The sequence below is a fragment of the Pristiophorus japonicus genome, chromosome 4, assembly GCF_044704955.1.
Source record: "Pristiophorus japonicus isolate sPriJap1 chromosome 4, sPriJap1.hap1, whole genome shotgun sequence".
NCBI lineage: Eukaryota > Metazoa > Chordata > Chondrichthyes > Pristiophoridae > Pristiophorus > Pristiophorus japonicus.
The window spans coordinates 186543787-186570300 of record NC_091980.1 but is presented as its reverse complement, the minus strand read 5'-3'; the positions used below and the strand labels follow the sequence as shown (position 1 = coordinate 186570300).

The window sequence follows — 26514 nt, the reverse complement described above, 5'->3', positions numbered from 1 at the left end:
CAGGTTTCCGATCTGCATTTCTGCCAAGCCCCAGGTTCTCCCTTCTACAGTGATGCCAAATTGAAGAACCATCCCATGTTTTCAAACGCAGCAGCCCATCATAGTACTCTCAAACTCCAGGAGCCTCAATAGTTCCTGTAAACCCGAGGACCAGCTGAACCCCATTACCCTTAATTTGTCAAATACCTACCTACTACTATCTTGCTGTGTATCCTCAATTATAAAAATGGTAAGGGATAAAAATTAAATATATAGACCACTAATTTATTATTTTGACAAAATAATGAGTTGTAAAATTCAATCCCCACGGTAAAGATTACAAAATATCATTATACAAAAATGGAATTTGACATATTTGCTGTAAATCAGTGGCCTTGATGCTATCCCCGACATGGCATAAGCACTCCTACTGTTTGGAAACGTCTCATTCATCACACATAAGGTCACAGGAAATCTAACATTTGAATAAAATTCTGACTGAAGTATAGCATTTCAGATCTTTGTTATTACTTTGGTTTTATTTTTTAAAATTGACTAAAATCTTTGTCCATACAGTAAGAACATAAGAATTTGGAGTAGGCTATGCAGCCCTTCGAGCCTGCTCCGCCATCATGGCTGATCTACAGCAACTCCACTTTTCTGCCCGATCCTCATATTCCTTGATTCCTCTAGAGTCCAAAAATTTATCTCGGCCTTGAATATACTCAACAACTCAGCATCTACTTTCAGGTAGAGAATTCCAAAGATTCACAACCCTCCTGAAGAATTTCCTCCCCATCTCAGTCTTAAATGGCTATGGCCCCTAGTTCCAGACTCTTCAACCAGGGGAAACAACTTTTTTATTTTTATATTTATTCGTTCATGGGATTCGGCGGCGCTGGCAATTCCGGCATTTATTGCCCATCCTTAATTGCCCTTAAGATGGTGGTAAGCCGCTGCTTTGAATCGCTGTCGTCCTTGTGGTGAAGGTGCTCCCGTAGTGCTGATTTTCTCTTAGCGGTTTGGTACAACTGAGTGGCTTGCTAGGCCATTTCAGAGCGTAGTTAAGAGTCAACCACATTGCTGTGGGCCTGAAGTCACATAAGTCAGACCAGGTAAGGACGGCAGGTTTCCTTCCCTAAAGGACATTAGTGAACGAGTTGGGTTTTTTACAACAATCTTAGTTTTATGGTCACCATTACTGATATTAGCTTTTTTTAATATTCAAAATTGATTTAATTAACTGAATTAAAATTGGATTATTAGTCCAGGCCATGGATTACTAGTCCAGTAACATAACCACTATGCTACCGCACTCCTGCAGCATCTAACTTGTCAATCCTCCTCAGAATATTCTATCTGGTCAGACAAGAAACTGGATAGCAAAGTCTTGATTGTGGAGACAGGAGTGACGATAAACAGATAGTCGGCTGTCATCAGCGGCAATAGTAAAATGAACATGCAATTGTGGATAATGTTGGTGAGGGGGAGCATTTTGACGAAGAGCAGTGGAGGGGGGTAAGTTAATGATAAAGCCATGTGACACTTCTGCAGTGACTGGACCCAGGAGAAAAGATCATTGCAGAACATGTGCATTGCAGAAGGTATGTTGAGATGAGTAAAAGTGGAACCATGTGAGTTCTGTGTCACAGGAGAGTTGATGGAGGAGAATAGAGTGGTCAGCCTTGTCGATGACCACAGAGCAATCAAGGAGGTATAATACACTATAGTTGAAAAGGATAGCTCTGAGCAGGGAGATCAAATCAGTGGGCAGATGAGAAACCAGATTCAACAAGGAATGCTGAGATACGTGAGAATGGAGTTGTGTAGTGACAAAAGCAAAAAGCTATTACATTTTTAAAAAATCTTTAAATAATGCTTCCGTTTGGTTTATAATGAGAATGTCTAATGACTGTCTGCAAAACCACAGCCAAGAGTGGACTTAATTAGGTCATTGACGAACAGCGAGTCAGCTGAACCCTTCATTAGTCTAACAATTGCAGAGAGTATGACCGGAATTTTAACTTGGAGCGGGAGTGGGGGTTGGAATGCAGTTGATCGGGATTCCCTCAGGCCCTGCCGAATTTAACAGCAAGACCTGATTTACATTTCCTGCCCACAGCCAGCCAGTTGGAGGCGGGCAGGCTGTTGGGCAGGTAGGCCTGAGGCAGTAAGCCGCAAAGAAGAAGGAAGAGCGGGATCGGTGGTGTTTGAGGGAGGGGGTGGGGGGGGCAGGGCGGTTGGAAGGTTGGGGATCGTCTGAAGGGTCGGTTGGCCTGCACATCATTGGTGAGTTTGGGTGGGGGGGTGGGGGCCGCTGCAGATAGTGAAGTCAGGGGTCTGGTGGTTGGATGGGGGTGTCAGGGGCTGCAGATCTTCAGAGGGGTCGGGGGCTGCAGATTGTCAGAGGGGCAGGGTCTGAAGGCAGTAGGGGGAATCAGAGATTGGAGGACTCGTGGGGTGTGTGAGGGGATCAGAGGCCTTGGAAGGGGCTGGGTGGTGTGGGGGGAGAACAAAAGGGTCGGTGGGTGGGGGGGTCTGATTGTGGGGTTTGGCAAGGCAGCAACGCTGGATCCAGCATGTAAGTGGAAAGGCACATACCTTCTGGATTCAGCAGTCCTCGCCGCCTTTTAGCTAGCGGATTCCTTGAGCCTTGAGAAACCCGGCCAGCCAGAGTTAAAATTTAAAATGGAGCTTCAAAATGAGGCACACAGTCTCATTATATCATTTAAAGGCCAACCTGCCTCCTGAGAGCAGTTTAACCACCTGCCCTCCATCCCGCCTCCATTAAAACCGGAGTGAGCAGTTAGGGTCAGGATTCAGATTCTTAAACCTTGAACTTCCCACCCGATTTCAACCCACCCATTTTTTGGGGGGGGATTAAAATTGCCCCCTATAACTCAGTTTGCAGTGCTGCTTATTCGCCACGATCAACATAAGTTAGTTTCTAGCTGTGTTGGTTTTTCCATAGATTTAAACTATGGGCATAGATTTCAAATAATTAGGGGCAGGTTTAGAGGCGATATGAAGAGAAATTTCTTCACCCAGAGGGTGGTGGAGGTCTGGAACTCACTGCCTGTGTTCATGTTCCCACCCTTCTGTTGCAGAGAAGTGCTTTGATGATCAACCAAAAATTGGGACATTATCACTTTGGCAATTGTCGGCATGTACCCACATTCTTTCATTTTATGAAATGGTACAATGCTGTTCTATGGTAGAGCAGGTTGAGCAAAAGCAAGGACAGCCAGGTTCATGCAGTTTCCCCAAAGAATAAAACAAAGCACTACAAGTAAATTTGCATCTGCAATATTTTGCATTTTAATTTAATTGCTGAGTCTGTTTTAAGGGATCAGATTTCAGCATGAATAAGTCAAACACTTGTAGTCATGCTGTCTTCCTAACTTAAAGGGTTTTAAATATATAGTCATCAGTTGGTAATGGTTTGGTATACTGAAGTTTTATGATCAGTAAATTATTACATTGTTATAGAGCATGGTAACATTGGTGCTTTAATTTGGGCTGAACAATTGATTTTACTGTCAGCTGTTTTGTGGAACATTTCATCTTCTACTTTTGAGGTTGTTGCATCAACAGGAGGCAGAAAAAAGTTGCCCATGCATCAATTTCATCCTCCCTGCAGTGATTTTTCACTTGCCTATCTGCTCCACTACTTCTTTGTAGGAATGCTAAATTTAAAACACAGACTTTTTTTTTTTAAAAAGTGTGTCCACTGGGCTTGTTTTTTGGGTTGTTTTTAAAGAGTGTTCTGGTTTTTAATCTTTTTGAGGTGCCAGCAGTCCCCATCCCATAAAAAATTGGAAGACAAAAGACCATTAATTCAGGTTCATTAACTGGAATCTAGGTTTGAAAAGAAAAGGAAAAACGTGCATTTATATAGCATTTTTCATGACCTCTGGGCGTTCCAAAACGCTTTACTGCAAATGAAGTATTTGCAGTAGTGTTCCCCAAGGGTCAGTTTTGGGCCTATTACTCTTTGCAATTTTTTTAACTAACTAGACTCGGGTGTCGGGAGCAGCATTATAAAGTTTGCAGATGATACAAAACTTGGAAAAGTAGTAGATCATGATGAGGATAGTTATAGGCTTCAGGTTGTGACATAGACAGAATGGTGAAATGGACAGAAGCATGGCAAATGGAGTTCAGAGTTAGGAAAGTGTGAAATGGTGGACTTTGGAAGGACTAATATGGAAAGACAGTATATTATAAATAGCACGGTTTTGGAAAGTATAGGTGAACAGAGCGATCTCTGTGTCCATAAACACACATCCTTAAAGGTGGCAAGGCAAGTTGATAAGGTGATCAAAAAACATATGGTTTACTTGGTTTTATAAATAGAGGAATAGAATATAAAAGCAAAGAGATCATGCTAGAACTTTATAAGTCACTGGTTAGACCTCAGCTGGAGTATTGTGGACAGATCTGGGCACCATATTTCAAGATAGATGTAAATGCATTATAAAGGGTACAGAGGAGGTTTACAAGGATGTTACCAGGGATGAGGGACTTCAGTTATGAGGAAAGGTTGGAAAATTTAGGACTGTTTTCCTTCGAACAGAGAAGGTTAAGAGGTGACCAAATAGAGGTTTTCAAGCTGATGAGAGGTTTTGATAGAGTAGATAGGGGAAAAACTATTCCCTCTAGTGGATCAGTAACTAGAGGTCATAGATTCAAAATCATTGCAAAAGGATCTAGAGGGGATATGCAGAGAACTTTTTTCACTTGGAGAGTTGTCCGGATCGGAAATGTCCTAGCTGAAAAGGTGGTGGAAGTTGATTCCATCAATAATAATAAAACAGAGTTTAATAGGTACTTGAGGATGAAGAACTTACAGGGTTACGGACAAAAAGCGAGGGTGTGGGGCAAAGCACGACTGCTCTTTCAAAGAGCCAGCACAGGCACGATGGGCTAAATGGCCTCCTTCTGCGCTGTAAGTTTCTATGAAGTACTTTTTCAAGTGTAGTCACTGTATTGTAGGAAACATGGCAGCCAATTTGCCCACAGCAAGCTCCTACAAACCACAATGTGATAATGACCAGATAATATTTTTTAGTGATATTGATTGAGGGATAAATATTGGCCAGGACACCAGGGATAATTCCCCTGCTCCTCTTCAAAATAGTGCTACGAGATCTTTTATGTCCACCTGAGCGAGCAGACGGGGTCTCGGTTTAACGTCTCATCTGAAAGAGGACACCTCCGCCACTGCAGCACTCCCTCAATATTGCACTGTGTCAACCTAGATTTTTGAAATTGACAGTTGAGAGCATTTATAACAATGGCGGAACCAAATGTTCTATTTTTCCTATGTAATTTACCTACACCTGCTCGTCTATGTGGGCTGTGAATAATGCAGTGAAATTCTGCTGCAGCATTTAAACATTTACATTTATACATCAACTTAATGATCCACTCGTCTGAGTTGATTTAGCTTTGACAATGGGGAGTTCTGGACTGTGTATTTTGCCTTTCATACACAAGTTTCCACTCAACTAAATTCCCCATCACAAACGGCATCAGTCGACGCTGTTGTGTCCCATCAGTTACTTCACTCCCAGGATATTCATTTCTGAAAGGAAACTAATTAAATGAATTGGTCCCGCCAGATAATCGCTTCCTTTCACAAATTAGTATCCTGAGACTCATAGATCTGTGCTAATGTACTTATCAGTTGCTTAATGCTGTTAGATTAGAACAGCCTTCATAGATAGCAATCCTCATTATCTTATTCCAAAATGATGAAAAACTACATTTTTCATATTTCTTTATGGGATTTGGCAGCCTTTTCTTTGGTTATTGGAACCGTATGCTGGAAGAGATTCTTTCAGCTATCTGTTCCTCTATCGATGGAAATACACATTCTTAGCTGGTTTGCAGGCTGTCACTTGAAATGTGGAAGAGGCACCTCTGTCTAGATTAACTACTTTGAGTGGTGTTTGCTAAATCCACATAGGGGGTAGAAACACTTAATATTGATTACCTGGCTGTATTGCAAAATTGCAGACAAGTGGAACATTAACTTGATGTACAACTGTAAATGTTTAAATGCTGTAGCAGAATTTCACTACATTATTTTGGAATTGCCCATATATCGAGTGAGCTAATCTCACTCTATGGGAGTAGCTTTGTGCTACAGGTATAAATATTTTCGCAGCCAGTTCTGTTGGGGCGACTGATACCTTTTTAACTGTACTGTGATTGGCAGGTGTATTTAATTCTGCAAGACACCCTTGTCCAATCTGATCTTCAGAGTTAATAGTGGATATAACTCATTGAGGTTCTTTGGTGATTTTCTGCTTCTCCAGGCATTTGAAAGCTGGAGCTCATGGAATATCAATATCCCATAAATATACAATTTCACATTTAAGCTTTTTCTCATAGGACATGCATTCCACGTTGAGAGAATTATCAACGTTTCAAAACATTTATTGATATTTTATTGATGGTTTAAAGTACTGGTAAGAAATCAGTTATTCATTTGCTGTAATCTAGTGAAACACACAAAGGTTAAAGTACACATGCATACGTCTTGTGAATGAGTATTGAGATCACATACCCAATGACTGCATCTGTTACTCATTGTTTATTTAGTCATCAGTAATGCAATTAGCCACATTTGGATTCCCAATTAGCCAGATGTGGATAGTGGTCGACTTATTAGATAACATTGGTTTATGCTTTGGATTTAGACTGCTTTTTGTTTTCTTGAAAAAAAAATGGTAGATTTTCATTGTTACGTCAAAAGTTCTCTGTTAAATGGAGATTGCTAGCTAATGTTGGTACTGTGGCCCATAAAATGTCAGTGTACTCAGGAGCATAGTCAGTGATTGTGGCCTAAAGTGCACATTTGGGGAGCACAGCCAGCCTGGTGAGATGGGCAGTTGTGTCAACCAAGAGGAGGATGGTGGCAATAGAAGAGCAGGTTGCGTGCTGTTAATAGCTGCTTCCATGTTGCAGCATAATATGTTATATATTTTTCTTCAAAACCTATCTCACATAGTGAGGTTTAAAATTGAGAATAATGGTTAATTGTGAGTAATTTTAAGATTGTAATCTAATGAAGGGGTTCAGATAGTGTTCATACAACTGGAACAAAGCTCGAGCAGCTTATAGCCAACTGATCTGAGAGATGTTGAAAACATTCCTGTTTTTGTGTGGTAGGTGATGTACGTGTGTTACAATATCCTTTTAGTCTTTCGAGCACTGAGTGTGAATGCCAGTTGTGTATACATTCTCAGACACTTGATGTGACTAAAGTGCAGTAAGATTTTTGATACAGAAATATATTAAAATCATTTGTAATTCACCTAAGGAATTCTATATTGAGTAACCATTTTAGCACCATAACTTTGAGTGATTAAAAAAATATCGATTCCATTTTTCGCCAAAACTGCCGCAATGACTCCACTACCGCAACGAGGCCGAACAATCTAGATAAAATGCGCCCAGCGGTAAAAAAAAATTGGTGTTGCACGAAGATTCGTGGCACAAACCACAAATTTTCTGCAACTTTTCTCCGAGGCCGATACCGCTGCGGGTTGGGCCTAAGGAGGGGGAAATACACCAAAAAATAAATTGTAAAAAATCACAAAACATTCACAAGACACTTAACAATCGAATCGCTGCAAAAGAATTAAACAATTAAAACTTTAACTTACTCTTATTGCAGGTCTTCCTACCTACCACTGTTTCAAGGGCTGCAATACAGGTTTTTCCGTCCTATCTATGGGTGCACTGCGAGCCACATTTTGGCGAAAGTACTATTTCGAGCCTTGTCGGAAAATGTGAGGTCATCTACCTTGGGGGGGGGGGGGGGGGGTGGAAAAAACAGTAAAAGGGAATATTATTTGAATGGGGAGAAATTACAACATGCTGCGGTGCAGAGGGACCTGGGGGTCCTTGTGCATGAATCCCAAAAAGTTAGTTTGCAGGTGCAGCAGGTAATCAGGAAGGCGAATGGAATGTTGGCCTTCATTGCGAGAGGGTGGAGTACAAAAGCAGGGAGGTCCTGCTGCAACTGAATAGTGTATTGGTGAGGCTGCACCTGGAGTACTGCGTGCAGTTTTGGTCAACTTACTTAAGGAAGGATATTCTAGCTTTGGAGGGGGTACAGAGACGATTCATAGAAACATAGAAAATAGGTGCAGGAGTAGGCCATTTGGCCCTTCGAGCCTGCACCGCCATTCAATGAGTTCATGGCTGAACATGCGAGTTCATGGCTGAACATGCAACTTCAGTACCCCATTCCTGCTTTCTCACCATACCCCTTGATTCCCCTAGTAGTAAGGACTTCATCTAACTCCTTTTGAATATATTTAGTGAATTGGCCTCAACAACTTTCTGTGGTAGAGAATTCCACAGGTTCACCACTCTCTGGGTGAAGAAATTCCTCCTCATCTCAGTCCGAAATGGCTTCCCCCTTATCCTTAGACTGTGTCCCCTGGTTCTGGACTTCCCCAACATTGGGAACATTCTTCCTGCATCTAACCTGTCTAACCCCGTCAGAATTTTAAACGTTTCTATGAGGTCCCCTCTCATTCTTCTGAACTCCAGTGAATACAAGCCCAGTTGATCCAGTCTTTCTTGATAGGTCAGTCCCGCCATCCCGGGAATCAGTCTGGTGAACCTTCGCTGCACTCCCTCAATAGCAAGAATGTCCTTCCTCAGGTTAGGAGACCAAAACTGTACACAATACTCCAGGTGTGGCCTCACCAAGGCCCTGTACAATTGTAGCAACATCTCCCTGCCCCTGTACTCAAATCCCCTCGCTATGAAGGCCAACATGCCATTTGCTTTCTTAACCGCCTGCTGTACCTGCATGCCAACCTTCAATGACTGATGTACCATGACACCCAGGTCTCTTTGCACCTCCCCTTTTCCTAATCTGTCACCATTCAGATAATAGTCTGTCTCTCTGTTTTTACCACCAAAGTGGATAACCTCACATTTATCCACATTATACTTCATCTGCCATGCATTTGCCCACTCACCTAACCTATCCAAGTCGCTCTGCAGCCTCATAGCATCCTCCTCGCAGCTCACACTGCCACCCAACTTAGTGTCATCCGCAAATTTGGAGATACTACATTTAATCCCCTCGTCTAAATCATTAATGTACAGTGTAAACAGCTGGGGCCCCAGCACAGAACCTTGCGGTACCCCACTAGTCACTGCCTGCCATTCTGAAAAGTCCCCATTTACTCCTACTCTTTGCTTCCTGTCTGACAACCAGTTCTCAATCCATGTCAGCACACTACCCCGAATCCCATGTGCATTAACTTTGCACATTAATCTCTTGTGTGGGACCTTGTCGAAAGCCTTCTGAAAGTCCAAATATACCACATCAACTGGTTCTCCCTTGTCCACTCGACTGGAAACATCCTCAAAAAATTCCAGAAGATTTGTCAAGCATGATTTCCCTTGCACAAATCCATGTTGACTTGGACCTATCATATTGCCTCTTTCCAAATGCACTGCTATGACATCCTTAATAATTGATTCACTAGGCTGATTCCGGAGATGAGAGGGTTACCTTATGATAGATTGAGTAGACTGGGTCTTTACTCGTTGGAGTTCAGAAGGATGAGGGGTGATCTTATAGAAACATTTAAAATAATGAAAGGGATAGACAAGATAGAGGCAGAGAGGTTGTTTCCACTGGTCGGGGAGACTAGAACTAGGGGTCACAGCCTCAAAATACGGGGGAGCCAATTTAAAACCGAGTTGAGAAGGAATTTCTTCTCCCAGAGGGTTGTGCATCTGTGGAATTCTCTGCCCAAGGAAGCAGTTGAGGCTAGCTCATTAAATGTATTCAAATCACAGATAGATAGATTTTTAACCAATAAGGGAATTAAGGGTTATCGGGAGCGGGCGGGTAAGTGGAGCTGAGTCCACGGCCAGATCAGCCATGATCTTGTTGAATGGCGGAGCAGGCTCGAGGGGCTAGATGGCCTACTCCTGTTCCTAATTCTTATGTTCTTATTGTACATTTGCAGAGTGCTCAACAGAAAACCGTTAGATGGTCTGTGTCAGTGATTCACGACAATGATTTAACCAATCTTCTAAACTTAAAGGCCAACTGTATTTATTGAAATTTGGTTAAAGGCTGCGATCCCAAACAATGACTTGCCCAAGAGCTGCTGCCCTAAAACCCGTCCATAAGGCAACTCCATGTCATTATCTTCAAGATTTTTTGTCAGCATTTTGAGGCATGAGTTAGGATGTTCAGATGGGTGGGAGGATACTATACATCACCTTGATGTTTATGAATGATCCACTTTCAGATGACATCAGGCAATCCAATAATGTATCATATTCTTCACTTGTTCATGTGACGTTATGTTAATGGCATATCATTTGTAATGTAACGGTATGTTACAATGGAATAAAAACCGAACATGCTGGAAATACTCAGCAGGCCAGGCAGCATCAGTGGAGAGAGAAACAGATAACATTTCAGGTCGATGACCCTTCGTCAGAACTGGAAAAAGTTGGAGATGTAACAGGGGTTACAGGTTGTGTCAGCTGTGGCTCAATAGGTCGCACTCTCCTCTGAGTCAGAAGGTTGTGGGTTCAATCCCACTCCAGGAACTTCAGTTCAAAAATAAATATAGGCTGACACTCTAGTGCAGTGCTGAGGGACCGCTGCATTGTCGGAGGTGCCGTCTTTCGGATGAGACATTAAACCGAGGCCTGTCTGCCCCCTCAAGTAGATGTAAAGGGTCAGATTATCTGGTCATTATCCCATTGCTGTTTGTGGGAGCTTGCTTGTGTGCAAATTAGTTCCCGCATTTCCTACATTCCTACAGTGACTACACTCCAAAAGTACTTCATTGGCTGTAAAACACTTTGATACATCCAGTGGTTGTGAAAGGCACTATATAAATCCAAGACTTTCTTTTTTTTTTCTTCTTTTTTTAATATAAAAAGCAGTTGATATATATTTTACCTCCAGGAAAGATTTTGAAATTTGTTCCCTTGATTTTCAAAATTCTTTTAAGAAAAGCTACCAGGTAGAAAGTGCCAAAGAAAAATACCCCACGGCGATACTGATGCATCCTGGGAAAATAGGCACACTGAATATGCTGTGACTGTACAATCTAGGTTCAACTCTCCGAACCTGGACAATAATATCAGTCTAAGGCCAGGGTTTTGGGAGAGGCCAAGGCTCCAATTAAGAACTTTAATCAAGACATTAAGAAAGATAATCCAGTGGCTGTATTTTATTATGTTGTTGTGAAATATATAACTGTTGCATTTTTTAAAGTTTATTTAAACCTTTATTTTGGATATTAGACATTTCAATTATTGAAGGGAAAAGGCAGCTAAAAAAATTTCAGTAAGCATTTTGAGTTATTTCTGGGAACCTGATAGCCAATTAGTATACTATAAACCATAAAGTAGCAGCCATTGTATATCACATTGTATGACACCTTTATCATTGAAGATACCCATCACCGTGCCACCTAAAGAAGTAACCGATACATAGAAGTGTGTATATGTAAATTCTATAAACCATGTAGAAAAGGAAAATCTAGCTTAAAGGTAAGCCATAATAGTAAGACTAGGAAGCACATATTCAGTCTGGTGACTGTTGAATTTGGATCGTGGTAAGCTATGTAGCCTCCGCTCCAGCAATGCTCCTGCACCCATAAAGAGCATCCCAAAGTCTAATTGTTGCTAACCTACACCAAGTTTTCTTGACTTGACTAAGTGGGGGAGAGGGTATTCCAACTCAGAGAATGCATTTAATCTATCGGTGAAACAGAAAAATTATGTTGATTTCTCAATAACTGGGCTTGGCGATGAAGGCATTATGATCCTCTTCCACATGTGTTAGTCACCCAGCTGATCAAAAACCAAAATTTGATTGAGCCGGAAGTGACCACGTGCACTAAGGGTGATAAAGTTGAACATATGGCAGGTAACTAAAGCCGCAAACCAGAAGATGTATTTTGAAGGTTATTGTTATGTAAACATTATCATAATGATTGTGTTTTTTTTTGTGGACAAAAAGCAGCATGATGATTATGCTTTCAATTACATGAGGTTTTACAGTCATGTGCAGTACTCTGTTTCAGTGCTTGCTATAGCTCCTATGTTTTAAATCCATTTTGGTGTTGTGTGTATGCTAATACCTCGGAATTGGTTTTCCGATCTTTGAAAACCTGTACTACTGTATTGTCAAAGCAGTGCTCTTGTATAATAATTTTAATAGCAACCTTTTAGAACAAACTTTTTGTTTTGAAAGTTAATTTCTTTTCTGTTTTCCTTTGTAGGAAATGATGAGCAAGTGATTGTTCATGATGTTGAAAGGTAAGGACAAAAGAAACTCCAATATAATAGCAGCATCACAACATTTATACAAGGCCAGAGAAGTTCAGAAACACACAAAGGAGAAAAAATACATATCACAGGAGTTATTAAAATAGCAATTAATAGGGTGATGTGATCGTTATTGAGTGCACTATAATTCTAGTTCCCTGTTTGGATTGCACAGTTTAAAGAGAAGTCTAATATGCCTGGTTGATATGAGTAATGGCATGGTTATAGCATTTTGAAGGTCACATCTATTATCTGAACGTGAAAATATTTTGTGAATTTTTGTGTCCAGAATTGGTACTGATTTAATCAATGTCCTTCTGGCTAGTTCCATGTCGGTCTGAATTTTGATGAATGCCAATGTAATTTGGTTGTCATCTTGTGAATGAAGTCACTCCATTCAACCAGTCCTTCCTTTGTTATTTAAAAAGATATATGTTTACTCATTCAAATGCTTGCGACATGGTACGGGAGCTGGGACATCGGGTAGGGTAGAATGGGACTCCATGAATTGGATTTGTAATTAAGGGTGAGGCTGGGGAATGGGGAATCAGTGGAGGAAGGCGAGAACACTTATTTAAAACTGTCTGCTCACTCAAAACACAGCTGCCCATGGTGAGAACTGGGGTGATGGATTATTGGGACTCGGTATGGAGTAAGATGCAGGCAATAGATTTCTTGATGGGTTATAGAGTGGAGCATGGGAGGCTGCCTATGCCTCAAGGAAGCAACGGTGTAGGCTTCAATGGTATAAAAGACGAGGTAGATGTTCTGGAGATGAAAATAGGCACTGCTGGTGACGGATTTGATGTGGGATTTGACCTTCAGCTCCGGGCCCGACAGGAGCTTGTGTACCATTCAGCTCAGTCTGTGCAAGCAGCTCCAACGGTTGGTAGAATAAGGACGAGGGTACTTCATTTCATATGAGAATGGAACAGTATAGCTTTGGCCGTGCCAATTTTTAGTTGGAATAAGCAATAGTGTAAACATGGGTTTGTCCGGTTGAACATCAGCAGTAGAAATACTCCTTTCACCCACATGAATTCAAATACTGAACTTGGATTACAGCAATTGGCAGCAGTGTTTTGCATACACAGATCTGTGGAGCAGACAGTTTTAAATGAATGTGTTATCCATCCAGAGCTTTCCACAGACCTTGGAATGTTCTTTTTGAAAATTCAGATTGCACTTGATCAATAATACAACAATTATATATAGCCTGTACAGCAGAGATGTGGCTGTTTGTATTCAGTCTGCCATGCATACTTTTGGGTTTACTACATGGTCACTTTATTTGAGAAGAAATGAATCATGGAAATGGTTACTTTCTCAGCACCACAAACCAGGAAGTTTATATGCAGTATATTATAGAAAAGGGCTACGTGCATTTTGGGAGGTGAGAAAGAAGCAAAGATTATTATTTATGTGGCAGCAGATGGATTGCACAACTTGTATATATTGTTACCTGGGACAATTTCCCAATGTTACACTCCCAACCCCTCCTTTCTGTTAACTTTAATGTAACTTTTTTTTTGCCTCTCCCATCGCTCCACAATTAGCAGCTTGGCTGGAATTGTTAATGATGCACATTTAGGTACAATTTCATTATATGTAAATTTTTTTCAGCACTGAAATTGTGAATGTTTTCCCCCATGACGATGCCGTATATGGCCTGTCCGTGAGTCCTGTGAATGACAATGTGTTTGCCAGCTCCTCAGATGATGGCAGAGTTCTTATCTGGGATATACGGGACTCACATGGAGGTGAGTGTTTAGAAATAAGTCATGCACAATATAACCGATATAGCTCAAACAATGTACTAAGTCTCTCTGAACAGGATTATAACATTTTAGTCACCACTCCTTATTTGCCTACATAACAGTCACTGCATTTGAGTGTCTATAAAACTTTGAGGCATTTTAAAGATGTAATGGGGTGATATATAAATGTCCATTCTTCCTCCCATCTTGTAAGAGAATATTTATATGGTTTCAGGTTAATGAGTTTTAATCTTGATGTTGTGTTGGCTATGGCTGTCTTTGAATATACTTCCCTATATGCTCTGTGGCCTTGACATACTTCACCGTGTACATAAGAGGATCAGTGATTGTGACCTCTGCCCCCCCAAAAAAAAAGTTAAAACGCAGGAAATTCTGTTCCAAAATATACTGTGGTGCCTTTTTAAAATTTGGTGATAGTCTGCTTTATTAGCACATTGCTGACTCTCACTTTGAAGAGCATAAAAATTGGCCTTCATTTCTCCTCCTCACCACCTCATTTTATTAAAGAAACTGCACACTTGGGCTACAAATTTGCAGTTGGACAGTTTTTGTAGATGTGACTTGTTTGCTTCCTATCGCCAGTAGCATGACTGTTTCCAGGGTAGCCCACAGCACAATAACTGCCTCCACTCACTATTTCATCTGTATTCCCCACACTCTCTCTGTTCATTGGTCTCAGTGGTGGAACAGCACAAAAAAAATAACATGAACCCGGTTTGTAAGCTGTTCCTGTGTGAGAGGCAGGAATGTCTGGGGTTTGAGCTGCACATGTTTCAGTGCTTGTGGATTTTAGTCTGGGTTTATTAGGGGTGGTTTCAACCAGGTACAGTGTTTTATTTGTAGATAGGACTAAGGGTCATGCTGGTGAAAGTAGAAGTACCGGCATCGGGGGAATACTTTCACCATAATGCCCTACCCGATCAAAATCCATTATCACCAAAAGCTAAAAATGTCCTTCAATAGCATATATTTCTATGCTCTAGAATTCCCTCCCTAAACCTCTCCACATCCCCCTCCTTTAAGACCTCCCCTTAAAATCCAGCTCATTGAGCAAGCTTTTGGTTACCTCTCCTAATAGCTCCTTTTTGGCTCAGCATTCATTTATTTCTGATTATGCCTCTGTGAAGTGCCTTGAAACATTTTTCTACATTAAAAGCACTTTTTAAATGCAAGTTGTTGTATTTGAAACTCTCATTCTCTGTGGATCTGCTCCGACTGACTGAATTATAGGTGGTTCAATGATGGACTGCTTCAGTCAATACTAGTGGTTTGTTCATCTTCCTCAGTGAACAAATTGTGAAAAATTGTTCCCTGGATTAAATGCTGGGTAGATGATCTTTTAACACCAGTGTTGTATTCAAGGCAATTAGACTGCCAATGTTTGTGTAGAAATGATCATTTAAATTACAGATCAAATCTAGTGCAATTTACTTTTAGCTTTTGCTTCCTTTTTGTAATTGTGTTGCCATCATGTAATATGGCAACAAGAAAAATAATATCGATACATCTACTATGCAGCTGTTTACAGCGATGAGTTTGCTGAAGAGCTATAGCTTGAAGATGTAATTTAGCACTACTTTTGCTTTCTAATTTGGTTACATACACAGTTGAACTGAAACGCCAAGGTCTTGAAATTCATATGAAAGCTGCAAGTGCTGGATGTAAATTGGCTGCTTTTCAGCAAAATGCACATAAGGATTCTTTTCAATAACCTCTGTCTTCCAAGCCTTTGGATGTTTATTCTTGTCTTAATTTAAATGTGCATCTTTTGTACATTCTGATTTAATATATCTAACATTGAATTGAATTGAATTGAATTCTGCAGTACATAATTTGGTGGTGGGAGGCCAGCTGGTATTTCTAAGTACATCTATTAACAAAAGTTTAGTATCAATCGACCAGAATTTGCTGCCAAATAATGGCGAGTTAAAGGGGTACGTCGTTATTAGCAAATTGTGGCGAGGATGATGTACACAGAATGTTGCGAATCGCCACAAATTGCTGGATGATTTGCGCTGCTCCACCATTAGCCTCGCAAAAACTGGAGCTCGCTGACAACCTCCCCATGAGTATCAAGAAATTTCTGCATTTGCACCATAAATATAAATTAAACTCGCCGCAGAAAGTTAGGTCTGCTATTGAATGGCATAAAGACCCTTAATGCGGTAATATATGTTTCCAATGGCCTTCCACTTTAACACCAGTTACCGTTAACAATTAAATAATCATTGTTCTGCACATGCCACATAACGCACGCAACCAGGATGCAAGTTAAACTGATTTGTTAATTGATCAAAATTATTTGTTAAATTGATTTGCGGTGGATTCTGGCTGGGAGTAAAGTAGATGCTAAATTTATTTCAGCTCGTCAGGAATTGGATACCCATCCGCACACCCTCTACTTCAAAGTATTTGGGTCTATAATTTGTAAGTAATCAATAATTGCCATGGTGATTCCGCAATTGACACATGTTTTGAATTGCTATAAAATATATAGCTTTCATGTGTAGGCAGCAGCTGCCAGTGATTCCTGAATTTCATGAAATAAAGAAACAATATTAATCAGAACCTTGGAATGTGAATAAAAGAGCCGACTGCCCAGGGTTCAGATTATTACTGTTTTTTTTAATTCGTTATCAGCTCTCACTTTGAGCAATTTGTGGTGCAAAATTAATTGGAGCTGAAGTGTGAGGGAAGAAATCCAACTCACTGCGAGATGCCCTGCTCCAGCAAATTCTAGGCCAATATCATATAATGGTGGTGGTTTTAAATCAATATCCTGAATGAAATCTCACTTGTAACTTTGTTTTCCTCATCTACAAGTTTTGACCTTCAAATTCATCTCACCTGTTTCAGAACCTTTTTGTTTGGCAAATTACCCATCAGCCTTTCACAGTGTGATGTTTAACCCTGTGGAGCCCAGACTTTTGGCCACGGCAAATTCCAAAGAAGGAGTGGGTCTGTGGGATATCCGCAAGCCTCGAAGGTGAGCAAATTCTCAGCTTAGTCTTGTTTCCTTTGAGCTTTTGCTTTGTCATTAAGAACAATTCATGTGGAACTCTACACAGTAAAACTGCTAGTGAATTTGTACACTATAGGTGGGTTTTTTGGGAGGGTTGGGAGCTGAACCTACCACTGCAGATCTAAACAAAAGTTGGCATATGGTTATCACTATTCAATATTTTTGCTGCAATGAATTAAAAAAACATTGGCATCCACAGCAGTTGATCAAGTTGCTTGACATTTAGTTCAGAGCTCTCTTTAGTTCAGCAAATCATTTAACAGGCAAATTGTGCAGTAGATGTGCAGCATGTGTGGTGCTGATAATCTCAGCACCTTGTAGGATTGACAGGTTTGACCAAAAAAACTTATGCTGCACATTCTTGAAAACAACAATGAAGTCTTCAAAGTAGACTGTTTTGATGTGTGACCTGACTAGTTAAACCTTCTATAATGTTTCGTTTTACCTGTACCCTGTAATTTTTTTTTAAGTCACCTGCAAACCTACAATTTAAAACATCAATCTCGTTGCTTATCTAAATGTAACCCTTAAATTTTGTAAAATTAAGTAGATTTTATAAATTGTGAACATTCGCAAGCTATGTAAGCTTTACTGTTGAACTTTAATGGAACAAAAATTGCAAGTACGGCCTTAATTCAAAGTTGCTTAATTCAAGTCATCTGATAATTCAGTTTTTAGCACCGTCCCCACTTTGTGTTGTTTAAGTTGCTTAATAAATTTTTTGTATAATTCCATTTTTGAACACAAAATACAACTTTTGAGTTATCAGGAATAGACTGTAGATGAATCTTGAACTATCCTCTGCAACAAATCTGAATAGTTCACACGCAGTGAAATTGTAAAGTTGCTTTGGTGTTCATTTTTTCTCCCTGGAAAAGGGTACCATAGTATTTTGGATTATTAAACCACTGTATTTTATAATTGTAGGGAATCTTTTTGGATGATTAAACCATTATGTGGGAGCTACTGTAGTAATGAAGCTAAAAGGCCATCAGTAGATGTGAAGATATGGACAATACTTTGCTGTCTGTTGACTAAAGGCCCAACTCCATCTGCTAAGCTTTGCCAATGAGTTCAATTACAAAATATGCTATCGATTTGTAATTGAATGAAATTTAGGAAACTAGTGTTTTTAATTTTCTTCATTTAATAAAATATTGTAAGATTTTTTACAGTTTATTTAACACAAAAATATCCCCTGGATAGCAACAGAAAATATGAAGTATTACACACTATATCACTGTTAGAGATACCGGGTAGCTTAATTAACCCAACATAAAACTGACATAACTCTTATTATTAATATCTATAAGTTTTAACTTTTTTTCTATTTTTAAATCAATAAATTTAGTAAACCTGTTTTTGTAATACCTATTGATTTTGCATTTGCTGCTCAGTGATGCTAAGGTGTCACTGTAACTCACTAAGCCTCGGTCACCAAAGCTAACCAATCAGTACTTTGTTTCTTGAATAATGAGCAGATAATCAGAATTCTGGAGAGAAATTAAACAATCAAAAATTAAGTCTTTGTACAGTCCAGCGCAGAAAAAAGAAAAGCAGAAAAAACTTTCAAATCTTTTTTAGATGGAAACCAATTCAGTGCAGTTCAGAATCATCAGAGAAGGTAGGGTGATCAGAGACAGAGTGTTGACATATCCATCTCATTCTGATGCCATTGACCATGATGAGAGCGGAGAGAGCGAGCCTGAGGGGAAATAATGCAAGAGTCAGTGAGAGTGAACTTGAGGGGAAACAGTGCAAGAGGACAACAGATAAAAGCGGGAGAACCGGTGGCAGAGAGTCAGTGAGAGCGATGAATCGGAGCATGAGCTGAACGTGGTAATCAGAGAAAGAAATTCAAAAGTGACGTGACTGCCACGGAGCGAGCGGATGGGTGGGTAACAGGCAAGTGTTAGTTTGTTTGTTTTACCACTGTTGAAAATCACTTGATAGTTTCCATTGTGTTTTACATTTATGGATAACCTTTCCAGTGCCTTTAGTTAACTTTTTTTACTATTTTAGTGTCAGTCTTTGAAAGGTCAGTTTCTTAGAATTTTATAGGTCTGTGTCTTAGTCGTCAGTTTTTTAGATTTTTAGAGTTCAGTATTAAATATTTTAGTGGTCAGGGTCGCAGAGATTTAGAGGCCAATGGATTGCCTACCATAGTAGGCCAGCTGGGACCCGTTGCATGTGCATCCTGTTCTATTTGGGAACTCCAGCATACTTCACACTTCATGACTCGCATTTCGGAGCTTGAGAAGCAGCTGGAGTCACTGCAGTGCATCCGGGAGTCTAAGAGTTTCCTTGAACGTATGTTCCAGGATGTGGTCACCCTACAGCTACAGAAGGTGCATGAGGTGAGGGATTGGGTGGCCACCAGACAGGGTAGGAAGAAAACTCAAGCAGTGCAGAAATCTCCCAAGCCAGTGGCAGTCGCTAACCGCGTTTTAGTTTTGAATACCGGGGAGGGTGGTGATTCTTTGGAGGAATGCAGTAAGAATCAAACCCTCGGTACCAAGGGAGATTTGATTGCCCACAGAGGTAAAGGAAGATTTGAAATGCAGTAGTCAAGGTAATTAGGGGCATAGACAGGCGTTTCTGTAACTGCAAGCATGACTTGTAGGTTGCCTCCCTGGTGCCAGGGTAAAGGTGCAGAACATTCTGCAAGGGGAGGGGAAACAGCCAGAAATAATGGTCCATGTTGGAACCAATGACCTAGATAGAAAAAGTGTTGAGTTTCAGGAGCTAAGAAAAAGTTTTAAAAAACAGGACTTCAAAGGTAGAAATCTCAGGATTGCTCCCAGAGCCACGTGCTAGTGATCTCATGATTACTCCCAGAGTCACCTAATAGAAGCAGGATGATAGTGCAGGTAAATGCGTGGCTGGAGAAGTGGTGCAGGAGGGAAGCTTTCAGATTATTGGGGCATTGGGACTGATTCTGGGGAAGAGGCACCTGAACAAGATGGACGGGTTGCACCTGAACAAAGCTGGGACCGATGTTCTCACTGAGCGGTTAACTACTTTTGGGGAAGGTTTAAAGTAATTTGGCAGGGGGAGGGTAACCAGAAAATAGCAGAGAGGAGCAGAAATGAGATCCGAGGACAGAGATATAAACAGCAGTAAACTTAGAAATACTTCCAAAATTGCAGGGACCAGATTGAGGGGAAAAAAGTGATGCAGGAGGTATTAAATTGCATGACGCCAGTGTCCCTAATGAAACTAATAAGGTTGTTGAGATGCAGACACAAATTGCTGCAAGGGATTATCAGGTGGCTGCATTAACCGAGACATAGCTCAAACAAGGCCAGGAATGGGTTCTTAATATTCCTGGTCACCAAGTATTCTGGAATGATAGAGAAGGAAAAAGGATTGATTAAGGATGATGCAGTTCTAAATAGAAAGGATTCTAGGACTGATTCCATTTGGCTTGAGTTGAGGAACAGAGGGGGAGCTGTTGCATTGTAAAGATTAGCAGCCAACATTAAATTGAACCCTAAAACATTTTATAAACATATAACATGTAAGCGGTTTGCTAGGGAAAAAGGTGGGTCTTTTAAAGGATCCAAAGGGAAATCTTCATGTAGAGGCAGAGGACATGGCAAAAATATGAAATGAGTACTTTACATTTGTCTTCACAAAGAAAACAATGATGTAAAGGTTACACTTGGAAGAGAGGGAAGTTATGGACAGGATGATAATGGATAGAAAAGACATACTAAAAAGATTTGCATTACTGAAAGTTGGTAAGTCACCTGGTCCAGATGGAATGCATCCTAGATTGCTGAAAGAGCAACAGTACAAATAGCAGAGGCATTGGTCACAATCTTTCACTCCACATTGGCTACAGTAATAGTGCTGGAGGGTTGCTAATGCTATACCACTATTCAAGAAGGGGGAAGAGGGATAAACCAGGAAAATACAGGCCAGTCAGTCTAACATTGGTGGTGGAGAGCCAGCATGAATTAAAGGTAAACTGTGTCTGACTAACTTGTTAGAATTTTTTGATGAGGTAACCGAGAAGGTTGATCAAAGTAGTGGAGTAGATGTTGTGTATATATAGATTTTCAGAAGACATTCGACAAAGTGCCAGACAGGAGGTTTATTAAGAAGATTGAAGCCCATGGAATTAAGGGGAAAGTGGCAGTATGGATACAAAATTGGCTCAGTGACAGGTGGTGGTGGATGGATATTTTTCAAATTGGGAGCAGGTTTGCAGTGTGTTTCCCAAGATTAGTTTTGGGTCCATTACTCTTTGCAATTTTTATAAACTGCCTAGTCTCTGGTGTAGGGAGTGGCATCATAAGAGTAAGGAAGTCTTGCTACAATTGTACAGGGCTTTGGTGAGACTACACCTGGAGTATCGTACACCATTTTCATCTCCTTATCTGAGGAAGGATATACTTGCCTTTGAGGTGGTGTAATGAAGGTTCATTTGATTGATTCCTGAGATGAGTGGGTTGGCCTGTGAGAAGAGATTGAGTAGATTGGACCTATACTTTTTGGAGTTTGGAAGAATGAGAGGTGATCTTATTGTAACATATAAGATTCTAAGGGGGATTGACAGGATGGATGCTGAGAGGTGGTTTTCCCTGGCTGGAGAGTCTAGAACTAGGGGCATAGACTCAGGATAAGGGGTCAGACTGAAATGAGGAGGAATTTCATCATTGAGGATTGTGAATCTCTGAAATTCTCTACCCCTAAGGGCTGTGGTTGCTGAATCATTGAGTATATTAAAGGCTGAGATAGATAGATTTTTGGACTCTAGCGGATCAAGGGGTTTGGAGATCGGCCCAAAAGTGGAGTTGAGGTCTAAGATCAGCTATGATATTGAATGGCAGAGCAGCCTCGAGAGACCGTATGGCCTACATCTGCTCCTAATTCTTATGTTCTTATGCTAAAACTTTATAAATCACTGGTGAGGTCTCAGCTGGCATATTGTGGACAATTCTGGGCGCCACACTTCAGGAAAGATGTAAAAGCATTAGGAAGGGTACAGAGGAGGTCTACCAGGATGTTACCAAGGTTGAGGGACTTCAGTTATGAGAGGTTAGAAAATTTAGGACTGTTCTGCTTGGAGCAGAGAAGGTTTAAGAAGTGACCTAATAGATGTTTTCATAGAGTTTTGATAGAGTAAATAGGGAAAAAATTATTCTGTCTGGCCACTGGGTCAATAACTAAAGGTCATTGATTCAAAATCATTGGAAAATGATCTAGAAAGGAGATGAGAACATTTTTAACTTTGAGTTTTCGGGATCTGGAACACTTTACCTGAAAAGATGGTGGAAGCTGATTGCATAAATAATTTTAAAAGGGAGCTGGGCAGGTACTTGAGGAGGAGGAGGAGGAGGAACTTGCAGGGTTACGGACAAAAAGCAGAGATGTGGGACTAAGCACAGCTGCTCTTTCAGAGAGCCAGCACAGGCTTGACAGGCCGAATGGCCTCCTTCTCTGCTGCAAGTTTCTGTGATTCTACATGGAACAGGATCAGTTTGAGGCTGAAGCTGAAGAAAATGAAGATGTTAATCTGCCGCCTACTAGTCCAGATGAAGTACAGTAGGAGGAAGAGCACAAAGAGGAAAAACTGAACATGAACCACCTCATGTTTCTGTTGAGAAGATATTTTCAAGTGCAGGATCTCTAAAACAAAATGACATAAGTAGAGTTATGCTTCGTAACTGGAAAATAAAATTCCATCCAAAAAGTGATATCGAAGGAAACCTGTTTCACCATGCACCTCTCCTACACTCTTCCTCATGGAGAAAAAACTGAATGTGATGGACAGCGGTCGCAGCATTCTGTTCACTGATTTCCAGGTTGAATTGTTCCACAGGATACAGCAACTCAAGATTTTCTTCCAACCTTAGTCATGCCGATTGGGTACACTGCATATTGCAGCCGACACCAGCTGTATCAGTGAATCCCTGAACAGGAAATAAATAACACGCAATGTATGCAATATGAAACCGAGAGATTGAAAGGTGATTAAAAACATGCACTCAGTTCTTACCAAAAATTTACAAATGAGAACAAAAAGTGGAAGGAAATTCTTCAACATATTTTAGATGATCTTTTGTTTCTCGGAGAATGGGGGTTAACTTTCTGTGGCAGAAGCTGGGTGATCAATCCAATGACAATTTTTTTAGATTTTATTGAATTGTTAGCCAAGTACCATCAGATTTGGGATGACCATGTTGATCATGTAAAAAAGGCACAAGTGCAAAACGAGGGACTTCAATGACACTACTTCTCCCCTGAGACACAATTTATAAAAGAATGCACCAGGCACAAAATGAAAACAATCCTAGACCAGGTTAAAGAGGCTAAATACTTCAGTAATTTGTGATGTGACATCAGACAGCTCACACAAGGGAAACAATAGCACCAATGATCAGATACGGTCATAAAGTATCTGCAGGAAACTGATTCAGGAATAATTCTTGTGCCTCAAAAATGTCACCAAGAAGACTGGCGAGGAAATAATTGAGATGATTCGAAACACCGTACCTGAATACTGATTAGATTTCTAACTCTATTGTGGACAAGCTTATATTAATGAAGCCAGCATGGGAGGAAAGTACATGATCTAAGCAACTCTTGGTGTTGAAAGAGAGCTAATAAGATCTGTAGATTTCAGTAACATTATTGATTCATTTGCTGAGAGGAAGGCATGCACCATTATAAATTGAAAGTCTTAAAATAAATTCTCCTGAGACTTGGAAATTTCCTTTTATACTTCTATTTCCTTTACTGCATGTTTTATTATCACTGATCCATTTCAGTAATAGATTTGGGACCCCCTGAGCTACTTTTCTCTCGTCAGCTTTGTACAGTTACATTCTGGCATTTTCTAGTTTAATAGAAGTGATGAAATACAGTAGTAGGACTTCAACTCAGTGCTGTTTGCACACACTCATTCTATAGATCAGCTGATTAGCCCTTTCCTTATTGCACAAGGGCATTGTCCTCCAGTCTTGAATTTCAGCTGTTGGTATAAAACACAACAGATGCTATTGATTTTCATGCCATTTAACAATTGATTACATAGTTGACTTTGTTTTGACTCTTGGGTGACAAGTAATATTTGTTTTGATGCATTTTTTAAAAATGCAGCATGATATTTCAATATTCAAATAATATATCCCTAGTTACCTCTATACACCTAAATTGCATTATTTTAGTCTTTGGGAATATTTTGAGAGGAGTTCTGTGTAATTTACAAAGTTGAAATGTAAAACTTACAGCTAATATTTCGTCAGCTGAGAGTTTTGTCCTAGTAAGCATTACCCAAATACAAGGTTTTCATTTTGGGTGGTTTAAAGTTTGGGATAAATGGACCATTCATCACTAGCGTCAAAAAGAGAATCGGGAAATTAAGCTAATCCTACTTTTAAGCTTGCTCAGTCCATAGATGAAGGAATAAGGGAACATGTGGACTGATATCAGGAGAGTTTTGCTGTGGAATAAGCATAGCTTGAAACATAGAAACATAGAAAATAGGTGCAGGAGCAGGCCATTTGGCCCTTCTAGCCTGCACTGCCATTCAATGAGTTCATGGCTGAACATGCAACTTCAGTATCCCATTCCTGCTTTCTCACCATATCCCTTGATCCCCTTAGTAGTAAGGACTACATCTAACTCCTTTTTGAATATATTTAGTGAATTGGCCTCAACAACTTCCTGTGGTAGAGAATTCCACAGGTTCACCACTCTGGGTGAAGAAGTTCCTCCTCATCTCGGTCCTAAATGGCTTACCCCTTATTCTTAGACTGTGACCCCTGGTTATGGATTTCCCCAACATTGGGAACATTCTTCCTGCATCTAACCTGTCTAAACCCATCAGAATTTTAAATGTTTCTATGAGGTCCCCTCTCATTCTTCTGAACTCCAGTGAATACAAGCCCAGTTGATCCAGTCTTTCTTGATAAGTCAGTCCCGCCATCCCGGGAATCAGTCTGGTGAACCTTCGCTGCACTCCCTCAATAGCAAGAATGTCCTTCCTCAGGTTAGGAGACCAAAACTGTACACAATACTCCAGGTATGGCCTCACCAAGGCCCTGTACAACTGTAGCAACACCTCCCTGCCCCTGTACTCAAATCCCCTCGCTATGAAGGCCAACATGCCATTTGCTTTCTTAACCGCCTGCTGTACCTGCATGCCAACCTTCAATGACTGATGTACCATGACATCCAGGTCTTGTTGCACCTCCCCTTTTCCTAATCTGTCACCATTCAGATAATAGTCTGTGTCTCTGTTTTTACCACCAAAGTGGATAACCTCACATTTATCCACATTATATTTCATCTGCCATGCATTTGCCCACTCACCTAACCTATCCAAGTCACTCTGCAGCCTCATAGCATCCTCCTCGTAGCTCACACTGCCACCTAACTTAGTGTCATCCACAAATTTGGAGATACTACATTTAATCCCCTCGTCTAAATCATTAATGTACAACGTAAACAGCTGGGGCCCCAGCACAGAACCTTGCGGTACCCCACTAGTCACCGCCTGCCATTCTGAAAAGTACCCATTTACTCCTACTCTGCTTCCTGTCTGACAACCAGTTCTCAATCCATGTCAGCACACGACCCCCAATCCCACGTGCTTTAACTTTGCACATTAATCTCTTGTGTGGGACCTTGTCGAAAGCCTTCTGAAAGTCCAAATATACCACATCAGCTGGTTCTCCCTTGTCCACTCTACTGGAAACATCCTCAAAAAATTCCAGAAGATTTGTCCAGCATGATTTCCCTTTCACAAATCCATGCTGACTTGGACCTATCATGTCACCTCTTTCCAAATGCGCTGCCATGACATCCTTAATAATTGATTCCATCATCTTACCCACTACCGATGTCAGGCTGACCGGTCTATAATTCCCTGTTATCTCTCTCCCTCCTTTTTTAAAAAGTGGGTTACATTGGCTACCCTCCACTTAATAGGAACTGATCCAGAGTCAATGGAATGTTGGAAAATGACTCAATGCATCCGCTATTTCCAAGGCCACCTCTAAGTACTCTGGGATGCAGTCCATCAGGCCCTGGGGATTTATCTGCCTTCAATCCCATTAATTTCCCCAACACAATTTCCCGACTAATAAGGATTTCCCTCAGTTCCTCCTCCTTACTAGACCCTCTGACCCCTCTTGTATCCGGAAGGTTGTTAATGTCCTCCTTAGTGAATACCGAACCAAAGTATTTGTTTAATTGGTCCGCCATTTCTTTGTTCCCCGTTATGACTTCCCCTGATTCTGACTGCAGGGGACCTACCTTTTGTTTTTACTAATCTTTTTCTCTTTACATATCTATAGAAACTTTTGCAATCCGTCTTAATGTTCCCTGCAAGCTTCTTCTTGTACTCCATTTTCCCTGCCCTAATCAAACCCTTTGTCC

At 40.6% G+C, this 26514-nt stretch overlaps 1 protein-coding gene across 1 annotated transcript in view; it reads left to right on the top strand.

Annotated features, from left to right (window-relative positions):
• dcaf5 (ddb1 and cul4 associated factor 5) overlaps nucleotides 1–26514 on the top strand; it is a 146074-nt gene that overhangs the window by 38539 nt on the left and 81021 nt on the right. Inside the window, exons 3-5 of the mRNA XM_070878922.1 lie at nucleotides 12276–12312; nucleotides 13945–14081; nucleotides 16956–17085. Coding sequence (XP_070735023.1) covers nucleotides 12276–12312; nucleotides 13945–14081; nucleotides 16956–17085 — 304 coding nt within the window. The remainder of the gene's footprint in view (nucleotides 1–12275; nucleotides 12313–13944; nucleotides 14082–16955; nucleotides 17086–26514) is intronic.